At 42.1% G+C, this 14,219-nt stretch overlaps 1 protein-coding gene across 1 annotated transcript in view; it reads left to right on the top strand.

Annotated features, from left to right (window-relative positions):
- The first annotated feature begins 9 nt into the window (after positions 1 to 9).
- The window catches only part of LOC122559483 (uncharacterized), a 183,730-nt gene continuing 169,520 nt past the window's right edge, over positions 10 to 14,219 (top strand). The window contains exons 1-5 of the mRNA XM_087996932.1: positions 10 to 34; positions 99 to 221; positions 3,111 to 3,233; positions 5,472 to 5,597; positions 12,441 to 12,566. Coding sequence (XP_087853058.1) covers positions 10 to 34; positions 99 to 221; positions 3,111 to 3,233; positions 5,472 to 5,597; positions 12,441 to 12,566 — 523 coding nt within the window. The remainder of the gene's footprint in view (positions 35 to 98; positions 222 to 3,110; positions 3,234 to 5,471; positions 5,598 to 12,440; positions 12,567 to 14,219) is intronic.

The raw sequence follows: 14,219 nt of genomic DNA, 5'->3' as shown, positions 1-14,219 counted from the left end.
TAATAAGGCATGAGCCTAAATCTGGTTAACAATAGTTAGTTTAATATTCACAGAGTTGAGAGTCTCTAATAGACTTTTCATTTCTTTCTGAACCCCAGATGTGAATGAATGTGAAAGTGGAAGCCATGACTGTCACAGCTCGGCCTCCTGTTTCAACAGCCCCGGCTCTTTCCAATGTGTGTGTGAGGCTGGTTACACTGGAGATGGGGGGAATTGTGCAGGTAATTGACAATTAATGGTCTCAGAGGAAAGGTTTCTCATTGCCATTTGTCATCTCACTTGATATGAGACAACCCGCAACGTTTTGGTCAAGGTGTATTTTGACTGATGAACCTGCTTGAGTTCTTCAATTTAGCAACAAGCTGTTGGCTGAAGGTGCAGCAGAAGATGTTGTATGATTGAACTTCCAATAAGTATATGCTGAAGCACCAGGTAACACACACTCACAAAGAAAAACACATTAGGGATGATTTAAACAATTTGGATGTGTAAATGATAATGGGAGATGAGGCTAAGAGTGGTGATGAACTGTTACGTATCTGTCTGGAGAGAATGTTATTGTGTTGTTGGTTTGGAGTACCTTGAATAATTCTTGAAGACTGCTGGCTATTGTGACCTATTTACATTTATGAAACCACCACCCCACACCAATTTATTTTTGTCTTTATTGTCCCAGCCTCTCAGAACACATGATGTATGTCAGTTACTTCCATGACATCATGGAATGTTACAAATTAGCCCTTCATGAAACCTAGCCTGACATGCACCATCATGTCCTGAAGAAGGGCTTATGCCCGAAACGTCGATTCTCCTGTTCCCTGGATGCTGCCTGACCTGCTGCGCTTTTCCAGCAATACATTTCCAGCATGCACCATCATACTCAAGAGAGAGAGTTGTGCGCTGCATCCCCCAGGAATCCATTGCTATTTTTTATCATTTCTAAATGACAGAGGCATGGGTGCAAGGAGTAAAATTTCAGATTGAGGATAATACAAACTTAGCGACAAAGTAATCGATGAGGAAAGCAAAGAGACTTCCGAAGAGCATTGTCAGGCTGGTAAACATGGGAGACAAATGTCTATTGCAATTTAATAAAGAGAAGTGTGAATGGTTTATATTGGTGCAAATGGAGAAGCAAAATAGTTTCAAAGATTCCAACCCATGAGAGCGTTGTGAGTGGAATGACTGATGATGCGAATTCTCAAACCTTACATGGTGCCAGTGAAAATTGCTAAAGGGCTTAAGGAGACATAGCTTTATAAAAAGGACGTGGAATACAACAACTAGCAACTCATTTCCTTTAGAAATCTCAGCTTCCAACTGGAGACACGAGTGCAATATTGGGCACCAGAAGTTCTAATGGGTATGAAGTCATTGAAGAGGCAGGTTTGTGGAAACTGGAGGCTGAGCAGTTGACCAGGTTCAAGGTGCTTCACCAAGATGATATCAGGAATGACGGATTTCAGTTATGTGGGGTGATGGGAGAACCTGGGATTGTTCTCCTTAGGCTAGAGAAGATTATAGAGAGACCCCATTTGTGTCCAAAATTATGAAGAGTTTCACTTGAATTGTGAGGAGACAAATTATTTTCTCTGGCAAACTGGTTACTAAGCAGAAGATGTTGTGGAAGAATGACTCAATGTTCTATAAAGAAATTACCAGGAGACGCAAAAAAATCCTTCACGAGCTTAAATTTGAATCTTGCAAAATCAAAGCTGTAGGAGCCAGCAAAATGTCTTCAGGTCAGGCAGCATCCGAGGAGCAGGAAAATCGGCGTTTCGGGCAAAAGCCATTCCTGATGAAGGGCTTTTGCCCGAAACGTCGATTTTCCTGCTCTTCGGATGCTGCCTGACCTGCTGTGCTTTTTCAGTACCACTCTAATCTAGACTTTGGTTTCCAGTATCTGCAGTCCTCACTTTTGCCGAGCAAAATGTCTTCCCTGACCCTATGAGCTCTTTGTTCTCCTCCAGTTTACACAATTTGTTGGCCTCGCACTTATTGGATAACATTAGCATAGCCAATCATGCTGGCTTGCTTTGTGTTTCTAAACTAATCATCGTCTGCCACACTGGTTCCCTCCGTCATACTTCACCTATCACATTACAACATCATCATGTTCAGCATTAACTCATCACCCAGTGATTTAACTAACCTATCACATTGCACTACCATCATCTGTTACTGGAGCCCTGTAACATGATCCCAGGCATGCATTGCAACACTCAGGTAACTACGTAACTGCCAGAATAACCTCCATAAGGGCAGTCACAAATTGAAAATAAGAACTTGCTGAGACATTAGAAATATATTCAGAAGTTTGATAGTATTTGTCATAGTCAGACTGTCTCTCTTCTGGATATGTGGCACAGACCTTGCTTTCCCACTGATCAGCCTAAGTCTGGCTCTTGCTGCATTCAGATGTAGACACATCATTCTCTGAGAAACTGAAAATTACTTGCCTTCAGTGTTGGCAATTATGAGGAGTGTCCAACCTCTAAAAGGTGTTATTCTTTGTAAATGTCCTGTCCATATAAAAGGGGTATTTTGAATAAAGCAATACAGAAAGCTGGAGCTGATAAATTTGCAGGAGATTGTGTTTAAGAGTCTTGAATGGATTGACCATTCTTGAAAATAGCCTGCTTGATTTCTTGGCCAACACTAACCTGCACCAAGTCCTGTCTTTCATTACCCCTTTGACCTACAACGGATCCTCGACTAAGGCTGGAAGCTGTCCATGGCCTTGTCCTCCACTGTGGGTGTAACTTCCTGCAGCCCTTTGCAAAAGCTGTGTTTTGCCAATTCTTTTGCCCCATCATTAGCAACCATGTTCTCAACTGACTGTGCCAAAAGTTTCTCCACTTCTTGCTTCTCAAAGGTCCTGGTTAAAGCTTTTAACTTTGTCATTTTTAGTCACCTTATATGACTCTGCCCAATGTTGCGTGGTCTTCACTCCTGTGTAGTACTTTGATATGCTAAAGGCAGGATTATAAATACAGGTTGTTAAACAATTGTCTCAGTCATAATCAATTACACATTTAATTGAATTGGGATTTTCTTGCCTATCTGGAATATTCACAAAGATGGAATCTTTCTTCCTTCCTAACCCCCAGATGTGAATGAATGTGAAAGTGGAAGCCACGACTGTCACAGCTCGGCCTCCTGTTTCAACAGCCCCGGCTCTTTCCAATGTGTGTGTGAGGCTGGCTACACTGGGGATGGGAGGAACTGTACAGGTAAGCGGTACTGAAGCATCCGAGAGATAAAACATTGAAATTTATGTGAAACTCCCAGTTTAGATTGTTATTTTTAGAATCTATTATTTCTTTTTCACCCCATTATGATCAGCTTCATTTTGGCTGTCAAATAATGACTGAAACAAAAATAGAAAGTGCTGGAGAAACTCAGCAGGTCTAGCAGCATCTGTGGAGAGAAAAGCCGTGTGGATGTTTGAAATCTGTCTGCCTGATGACTTCCAAAATAAGCTGTTGTCTAAGCTCCATCTTGGCAAGTGCTCTACAGGAGAGCGAGAAAATACTTAAAGCATTTCCTCACAGCCTCCCTGAAAAATGCAATATCTTATCTGACCCATGGGAGTCTCTTGCCCAAGAGCTCTCAAACTGGTGAAGGGGCATGGCAAAGGTGCCAACCATTTTTGGCATCCCTTACCCACCCATATGGAGTCCAAGCACAAATGGACCATGGAGCTTGTGAAAAGCCAAGTATCCCACCTACACACAAATTCCTTTTCAAACCCCACCTACCCTACCTACCCTGTGGCAGAGGGTGTGGATCCAGCTCAATCAACTCAGGCCCATGGCTCTGGTACTGAAGGAAGTCATCGGTTTTGAGGGACAGCCAAAGAGGACAATATGTTGGTGAAGATGCACCTGGAATAGTCTGTCCAGTTTTGATCTTCTTATCGTGGGAAGAATATACTTGTCCCGGAGGGCGTACAACAAAGGTTCACAAGAGTGCTTCCTGAGATTACTGTCCAGAAGAAGGAAGACCTGAAGGGGAATTGAAATATATCCAATATTGAAAGGGTTTGCCAAGCTAGATGCTGAGATGTTTCCCCTTAATATGGAATCTAGAATGGGATATAATCTCAGGATAAGGGTTCATTTAGAACTGAGTTGAGGAGAAATGTTTTCACTCCAAGGGCAGTGAATCTTTGGAATGCTCCATCATTCAGTGTGTTTCAGACTGAGGTTGCTGGGTTTTGGGATCTATGGGAACTGACAGAGGTGTGGCTGGCACAACATTGAGGGCTTTATAGACATATATATGTAAGTCAGTAACTGAAATGTCAGCCTAGATTTGTAATCAAAAGGAGGATTTGTAACTCAGATTGCTAGCAGCACAATAGAACATTGAATAGAGCTGGAGGTGGGAGTGGACAAAACATTGTTATGAGTGATATCCACACAAATCATAGCTGATGTAAGTTCATCAGGGTAATAGAACACAATGCAGAATATAGTGTTACAGCGACAGAGAAAGTGTAGAGGAAGATCAATTCCAGTATATGAGATGTCTGTTCATAACTCTGATAGCAACAAGGAAGAAGCTGTTCTTGAATCTGTTGGTATGTGTTTTCAAACTCTTCTGCACGATGGAAGAGTGTATAACCGGGTTGGGAGGCACCTCTGGCTGTATTCCTCAAGGTAGCGGGAATTGTAGGCAGAGTCAATGGATGGTAGGCTGCTTTGCATGATGGATTATATGCGTTCACAACTTTCTGTAATTTCTTGCGGTCTTGGGCAGACCAGGTGCCATACCAAGCTGTGATGTATCTGCATAGGATGCTTTCTATGGTGTATCTATAAAAGTTGGTGAGAGTCATTGTGGACATGCTGAATTTCCTTACCCTTCTGAGGAAGTAGAGGTGTTGGCGTGCTTTCTTGACTGTAGAGTTGATGTGGATATTTCTTACATGTCCACTTCTCCCTCCTGCAGCTCAGTCTCTCTCTCTCCACTTTTCCAGCATTCTGGCTGCGAGTGGTCTGCAATTATCTTTCTCTCTATGTGCTCCATCAGAGTTCTCTTTTTACATTCTCATTAACTCTATCTCTATCTCTCTTCATTCCTTTCCTCTGCTTTCTCCCTTCTAGACATATAAATGTAGGTCAGTGACTGAAATGTTAGCCTAGATTTGTAATCGAGACCAGTGATTCGAACTCAGACTGCTAGCAGTACAATAACGTGGGTGGATTAGCGATTCAGTGGAAGTCATTAGAATGTTAGAAGTGCTGAACAATCAGATTCCACTAGTTTCTGGCTGGCTGTGTTGATTTAAAACTAGTCCCAATGTATTGGTAGAGTTTAAAATGTTAACAATTGAATCTTCAATGTCCGTTCAGTCATTTCTGAATTTTGAAAGATGAAAATCTGACATATTTTAGTGTTTTAATTGAATGTGTATGTGGATGTTTTGAAAGCCAATTTGAACACGAGTGCCCTCTCCCTTTCAGATGTGAATGAATGTTTACAGAACAATGGCGGCTGCTCCCAGCGTTGTGTGAACACAATGGGCAGTTCCCAGTGTCACTGTTACCCAGGATTCACCTTGGCACCCGGGAGCCAATCAACCTGCTCAGGTTTGACCTTTCACATTCCATTTTGTCAGCAGGTTGATTTAAAAAAAACAGGTTATTAAAAAAAAACTCTGAATATTGTGACTGGGCCATTGCTATTTGATGAACATTGCTGTGCATAAATTGGTTTCTACAATTTGCATATAAATATTTGGGACAATACTTTATAAATCTCGGAATCCGTTGTGAAATTCTTTGGGATGTTTGAGGTTGTGAAAGGAGCTATGTAAGTATAGTGTATTTCTTTCATTTGAAAAAATGACACCTCAAACAGTATAGCACTCTCTCACCACTGCACTGAAGTGTGCTCCTACGTTATGTCCTCCAATCCCAAATGTGGGGCTTGAACCCATGACTGAGAGGGGAAAGTGTCACTTGAAGAAGAGCAGAGAGTTTTTATTGCATCCTGGGCAGCATTTTACCTCAGTGAGGGCCAGTGCACTCTGGATCAAGTTTTTAATGTTATTGGTCTTTGAAACAAGAATAGTTCATTCTGCCCTGACATCTTTTGCTCCATCCAGTTACAAAATGTCAGACCTAAGCCTCAATTCCATTCATCCACCTTTAATCCATACCCTAACCAAACAGAAACTTATCTGCCTCATTCAGAGAAGCTCCAACTGTAGCCATCCCAACCAACATCCTTTTGGGGAAAAGTGTTCCAGATTTCCACTACCCTTTGTGTGGACAAAGTGTGTTTTGCTTAAGTGAGCAGGCTAAACCTTGGCAGGTGGAATATCATGTGAGCAAATGTAGGGTTATGCACTTTGGCAGGAAGAACAGAGGAGTTCAAAGTTAACTGAAAGACTGAAGAAAGCTTTGGAATAGAAAGACTTAGGAGTTCTGCATGAATCACTTTCAAATTCAATGGCAAATGGAATGTTGGCTTTGTTTTCAAAGGGAATGAAGTATAAAAGTTGGGAGATTTTGCTAAACCTATGCAAGGCAGATGGAATACTGTGAACATTTTAGGTCTCCTTACGTAAGGAAAGATATAATGATATTGGAGGCAATTCAGAGAAAGTTCATTAGGTTGTTAGCAGGTATGAGGAGGACTATCTTATAGGGAAACGTTGAGTAGATTGGACCTGTACCCATAAGAACATAAGATATAGGAGCAGAATTAGGCCAGTCATCGCATCGGGTTTGCTCTGCCATTCGATCAGGCTGATATGTTTCTCAAACCCATTCTCATCCCTTCTCCCTGTAACTTCTAATCCCTTAATAATTGGGAACCCAGCTATCTCTGTCTTAAATATACTCAGTGACTTAGCCTCCACAGCCCTCTGTGGCACTGAGTTCCACAGATTAATAACCCTGTGATTGAAGAAATTCCTCCTCATCTCAGTTCTAAAGGTTTGTTCCTTCGCTCTGAGGCTGTGCCCTTGGATTCTAGTCTGTCCTACTCGCGGAAACATCTTCTCCAAGTCCTGTCTATCCAGGTCTCTCAGTCTTGTGTAAATTTCAATCAGGCTGCCCCGTCAAAGAGTCACAGAATCATAGAGATGTACAGCACGGAAACAGACCCTTCAGCCCAACTTGTCCATGTCGACCAAATCTATTGCCAACATTTGGCCCATATCCCTCTAAACCCTTCCTGTTCATACACCCGTCCAGATGCCTTTTAAATGCTGTAATTGTACCAGCCTCCACCACTTCCTCTGGCAGCTCATTCCATACATGTACCGACAGCTGCATGAAAAAGTTGCCTCTTACGTCCCTTTTATATCTTTCCCCTCTCACTCTAAACCTACGCCTTTAGTTCTTGACTCCCCCACCCCAGGGAAAAGACCTTATCTATTTACCCTATCAATGCCCCTAATGATTTTATAAACCTCTACAAGGTCACCGTTTAGCCTCCGACACTCCAGGAAAAACAGCCCTAGCCTATTCAACGTCTCCCTATAGGTCAAACCCTCCAAACCTGACAATATCCTTGTTAATTTTATTTGAACCATTTCAAGTTTCACAACATCCTTTCTGTCGCAGGGAGACCAGAATTGCACACAATATTCCAAAGTGGCCTAATCATGTCCTGTACAGCCGCAACATGACCTCCCAATTCCTATACTCAGTGCTCTGAACAATAAGTGAAAGCATACCAAACGTCGTCTTCACTATCCTATCTACCTGCCACAACCTTCTAAATTCCATTGAGTGCAGACCCAGACTCCTCAACCGCTTTTCATATGACAAACCCTTCATTCCTGGGATAATTCATGTAAACCTCCTCTGCATCTACTCCAAGGCCAACAGATCCTTCTATAGATATGGGGCCCAAAACTGCTCACAATATTCCAAATGTGATTTGACCACAGCCTTATACAGCCTCTGCAGTACATCCCTGCTCTTGTATTCTAGCCTCTCTCAAAATGAATGCTACCATTGCATTTGCCTTCCTAACTGCCAATTGAACATGCATATTAACCTGGCAAATCCTGAACTAGATCTCTTAAGTGCCTTTCTGCTTTAAATTTTGGATATTTTTCACCTGTTTGTGAAATAGTCTCTGCCTTTATTCTTCCTACCAAAGTGCTTAACTCATATTTTGCCACATTGTATTCTAACTGCCAGGGACAAATGGCCAGTTTCCTTTTCTAAATGGCATTGGCGAACCAGATGGGTTTTTCCTGACAATGAAATGTCCGATGCACCATCAGACAGTTAATTCCCAGATTGTTTAATTTAATTGAATCCACATTCCACTATCTGCCCTGGCAAGATTCAGACCCAGGTCTCTGGATTAAAAGCCCATTGCCTCCCCTGAGGAAACATTAATTAAGACATAAAGCCTTCAGAAATATGAAGAGACTCAATGACACACCCCAGTAACTTGAGGTTACCCAAAGCCAGACAACCGCATAAACAAAACACTAAGGTTGATTCTGATAGGTATGCAATCCAAAAGCAGAGCAGTTGTTATAGTGTTCAATGAATTAGTACTCTCTTTGATTATGCGAGTCTGTTTACTATTTATGCCCATTGTGGTTGATCAATTAACATCCAGACTCTGGATAAAAGTAAAGCAAAGCTGTAGAAAGGGCTGGAAACCATATTTTGAGAATAGAGTAGACATTACAAAGCACTGTAAATACCTGTTACATGCACAGGAATCAGTGTCATCTGTGCAAGCTCAGAGAGATAGGAAACATACAATGATTATGTTGATATGGACCATTTGCCATACTGTGCACAGATCTGGTCTTCATATAGAGAAAGGATTAAAAACCACAGAGAAAAGTCCAAAAGAAGGAAGAGTTATAATACCAGGATCAAGAGAACATAGTTGGGTCTCTTTACACTTGAAAAGTGACAATAGAGACCAGTTTAAAGGTATAAATGGGATTAGTGTGGTAGATTAGAGAGGAAGGTTTCTGTCGTCGGAGAGTCCAAACAGTAACTATGACATGGTTGCTGATATATCCAATAAGAGACTGGTCAGAATATAGAGCTGTTTTCCAGAATGAGGAGTTGAAGCAAATAACATAGAGGAAGCTGGATAATGAGAGAGGAACGTGAACATTCTGTTGTTCGGAGTTCGATCAAGTAAGTAAAATGGGAAGACATTATCGAAGTAAAAAATACTGAAATAGTTTTAATGTGAATTGGCCTGTTTCTTTGATGCTAATCTTGGCATTGTCGTAAGGATGAGTCTATTTGTTGCAAAGCTAGTTTAATCAGTTCTGTTCATGGCAGAGTTGTGTGATCTGTGGGTGCAGAAACAATTTACAATGATGTTACCATGTCTTAATGGTTTGACTTGTCGGGAGAAGCTGAATAAGCTGTGTCTATTTTCACTGGAGTGTTGGAGGCTGAGAGGCGACCATTTAGAGGTTTATAAACTTATGAGGCGCATAGATAAGGTGAATAGCCAAGGTCTTTTCCTCAGGATGGGGCATCCAAAATTAGAGGCCACAGGTTTAAGATAGGGGAAAGGTTTAAAAAGGACCTGAGGGGGTAATTTTTCCATACAGAGCATGGTGGCTGTATAGAACATAGAACATTACAGCACAGTACAGACCCTTCGACCCTAAATGTCGTGCCAACCTGTGAAACCAATCTTATGCCCATCTAACGTACACTATTCCATTCTCGTCCATATGCCTATCTAGTCACCATTTAAAGGCCCCTCAAGTTGGCAAGTCTACTACAGTTGCAGGCAGGACCTTCCACACTCCTACTACTCTCCGAGTAAAGAATCTATCTCTGATATCTGTCCTATATCTATCACCCCTCAATTTAAAGCTATGTCCCCTCGTGCTAGCCATCACCATCCAAGGAAAAAGGCTCTCACTGTCTACCCTATCTAACCCTCTGATCATCTTGTCTGTCTCTGTTAAGTCACCTCATTACCTTCTTCTCTCAAACGAAAACAGCCTCAAGTCCCTCAGCCTTTCTTCATAAGAACCTTCCCTTCACACCAGGCAACATCCTGGTAAATCTCCTCTGCACCCTTTCTAATGCTTCCACATCCTTCCTATAATGCAGTGACCAGAACTGTTTGCGATACTGCAAGTGCAGCTGCACCAGAGTTTTTGTACAGCTGCAACATCAATCCCAATACTAATAAAAGCTAACACATCGTGTGCCTTCTTAATAATCCTATCAACCTGGGTGGTAACTTTCAGGGATCTATGCACATGGACACCGAGATCTCTCTGCTCATCCACACTACCAAGAATCTTACCATTAGCCTAATACTCTTTATTCCTGTTACTCCTTCCAAAGTGAATCACCTCACACTTTTTTGCATTGAACTCCATTTGCCACCTCTTAGCCCAATTCTGTAGCTTATCTCTATCCCTCTGTAACTTACAACATCCATCTGCACTATCTATAACTCCACCAACTTTAGTGTCATCCATAAATTTACTAACCCATCCTTCTACGCCCTCATCCAGGTCATTTATAAAAATGACAAACAGCAGTGGACCTAAAACAGATCCTTGCCATACCCTGCTAGTAACTGAACTCCAGGATGAATATTCCCTATTAACCACCACCCTCTGTTTTCTTTCAACTAGCCAATTTTTGATCCAAACAGCTAAATCACCCTCAATCCCATGCCTCCGTATTTTGTGCAATAGCCTATCGTGGGGAACCTTACCAAACACCTGACTGAAATCCATATACACCACATCAACTGCTTTACCCTCATCCACCTGTTTGGTCACCTTCTCAAAGAACTCAGTAAGGTTTGTGAGGCACAACCTACCCTTCACAAAAACAGTGTTGACTATCCCTAATCAAATTATTCCTATTGAGATGGTTATAAATCCTATCTCTTATAATCCTTTCCAACACTTTATCCACAACCGAAGTAAGGCTCACAGGTCTGTAATTACCAGGGTTGTCACTACTCCCCTATTGAACAAGGGAACAACATTTGCTATCCTCCAGTCTTCTGGCACTATTCCTGTAGACAATGATAACATATAGATCAAAACCAAACACTCTGCAATCTCCTCCCGAGCTTTCCACAGAATCCTCAGATAAATCCCATCCAGCCCAGGGGATTTACCTATTTTCACACTTTCCCGAATTGCCAACACCTCCTCCTTGTGAACCTCAATCCCATCTAATCTAGGAGCCTGTATCTCAGTATTCTCCTCGACAACATTGTCTTTTTCTTGTGTGAATATTGATTAAAAATATTCACTTAGCACCTCTCCTATCTCTTTGGATTCTGCGCACACCTTCCCACTACTGTCCTTGACTGGTCCTAGTCTTACCCTGGTCATTCTTTATTCTTTTATTCCTGACATACCTATTGAAAGACTTAGGCTTTCCCTTGATCCTACCTGCCACAGACGTCTCATGTCCCTGCCTGGTTCTTCTTGGCTCTCTCTTTCGGTCTTTCCTGGCTAACATATCTCTCAAGCACCCTAGCTGAACCTTCATGTCTCATCTTTACATAAGCTTCCTTCTTCTTTTTGACAAGAGATTCAATGTCTTTAGTAAAGCATGGTTCCCTCGCTCGACCACTTCCTCCCTGCCTGACTGGTACATATTTATCAAGGACAGCCAGTAACTGTTCTTTGAACAAATTTCACATTTCAGTTGTGTCCATCTCCTGCAGTTTCCTTCCTCATCCTATGCATCCTAAATCTTGCCCAATCGTGTCATAATTGCCTTTCCCCCACCTATAATTCTTGCCGCTCTGGTATATACCTATCCATTTTCATCACTAAAGTAAACGTAACCGAATTGTGGTTACTATCACCAAAGTGCTCACTTACCTCCAAATCTAACACCTGGCCTGGTTCATTACCCAGTACCAAATCTAATGTGGCTTCCCCTCCTGTTGGCCTGTGTACATACTATGTCAGGAAACCCTCCTGCACACATTGACAAAAACTCGAACTATAGCATTTCCAGTCAATATTTGGAAAGTTAAAGGCCTCCAAAACAACTAGCCTGTTACTTTCACTCCCATCTAGAATCATCTTTGCAATCCTTTCCTCTACATCTCTGGAAATTTTCGGAGGCCTATAGAAAACTCCCAACAGATTAACCTATCATTTCTTGTTTCTAACCTCAGCCCATACTACCTCAGTAGACGAGTCCTCCTCAAATGTCCTTTCTACCACTATAATACTGTCCTTGACTAACAATGCCACACCTTCCCCTCTTTTACCACCTTCTCTGATCTTACTGAAACATCTAAACCCTGGAACCTGCAACAACTATTCCCGTCCCTGCTCTATCCATGTCTCCGAAATGGCCACAACATCGAAGTCCCAGGTAAAAGCCATGCTGCAAGTATAGGACTGTGTGACAGCCTGGTTCTCATTCACTCACTCTCTCTCCGATTCACTGGTGTTTATTTTTTAATGTTGCTTGCAGATGTTAATGAGTGTGCGGATCCAGCAATGAATCGGTGTGACCCAAACGCAGAGTGCCTGAACTCGGAAGGCTCCTACAGCTGTGAGTGCAACCCCTATTACAGAGGGAATGGGACACATTGTGAAGGTAAGCAGCAGGATACAGGTCCCAGCCTCCTCTCTCACTGATGGACTGACCACACAAAATGAAGGTTCACTGGGCTAGAGATCCACCTTTACTGCCTGGCAGGAAAGGGAATCCAGTAGATTCTGTGTGATCATTCACTCCATTAGATCTCCTTTATTGCTGAAAATGTGTTGCTGGAAAAGCGCAGCAGGTCAGGCAGCATCCAGGGAACAGGAGAATCGATGTTTCGGGCATAAGCCCTTCTTCAGGAAGAAGGGCTTATGCCCGAAACGTCGATTCTCCTGTTCCCTGGATGCTGCCTGACCTGCTGCGCTTTTCCAGCAACACATTTTCAGCTCTGATCTCCAGCATCTGCAGACCTCACTTTCTCCTCCTTTATTGCTGTCCAGTCAGGTGATGTGATGGCTCTGGTGGAAAGATAAAGATCAATTGTCACTGACTGGAAAATGAGAAACTGGGGTAGAGATCCACCTTGGGAACTTGCCATGTTCTGTGTGATCATTCTTCCTCTGCTGGACTTTCTTCTCTGATCTCCATTCAGGTGAACCTTAAAGCAGTAATGACCGAAATCTACTCCCACTGAGTGCAAAGCTGTCAAAAGCAATCATGTTAGACATATGCTGTGCAAAGAATGTAAGAATGGGAAACTCATTTCCAGATGGAGTGGTTGAGGCAACATATGCATTACTTCATAGTTACCGTTTGGTTATGATAGTGGATTAGTACATTTGAGATTGACTGTTTATCCCTACAATAATAGCTTGAAGGCTTTAATTCCATATAAACATATGTAAAATAAACCTGGGAAGGAAAAAACACAGTATCAGTTAAAGCTGTGATGAAGTTGTTGAATTGTTGTATAAACACAACTGCTTTGTTCGTGTTGTGTAGATTGAGAATCTGAAGTTCTTACCTGACTTGTGTTTTATTGTGCATTGCGATATCAGCCACTGGTGGTTAATGGTTGGTGTAAAATACCGTCTTGAATCCTTCTTCCTGCACTGAGTGTAAGGACTCTCTAATTACCAGTGGGAGAAGATAGAACACTGTTGAGTCTTAATGAGAATGGGCACTTGACATATGCAATAAAATGTAATTTATTGCATGATTGCACTCGGTACAAATTACATTAATAGTTAGCCATAAATACACAGATAAGTGATAAATAATTACAAAGGAGCTCAGATGACACCTCTGTATCCATCGGGACCTCGTGATTAGACAGCTTTCTCTCTATCCAAGGACTGTGACATGGTCAGGTTCGAATGGCCCTAACGCAGTTTCAATATTAACTCTTTCAGAATCATTACCATATACAGGGGAACCTCGATTATCCGAACGAGGTGGGCAAGCACTATTTCATTAGGATAATCGATTATTTGGTTAATTTATTAAATGCCTTCCCTCTGGAGTTTTTAAAGTCTGCTCCCCATTCAGGAGACTGCAGCAGCCCCCGCAAGAAACTGGTCTACCACTTCTCAGGGCAACTAAGGATGGGCAATAAACAGTGCCCATATTCCAAGATTGAAAGAAAGATTGTGACCTCGCTGTGGTTTATTTTCGAACCTCTTTAAAAACTGTCAGTGGCATCATCATATCCAAACACATCATTCAATAGAAAAGGGGAAGCCTGTCAGATTTCATTTACAGCTA

This window comes from Chiloscyllium plagiosum, unplaced genomic scaffold (assembly GCF_037043375.1).
Source record: "Chiloscyllium plagiosum isolate Xiang-an unplaced genomic scaffold, Cpla_swu_hap1 HiC_scaffold_19, whole genome shotgun sequence".
Taxonomy (NCBI): Eukaryota; Metazoa; Chordata; class Chondrichthyes; order Orectolobiformes; family Hemiscylliidae; genus Chiloscyllium; species Chiloscyllium plagiosum.
Note: the sequence above shows the minus strand (reverse complement) of the source record. Positions and strands in the feature narration are given on the sequence as shown.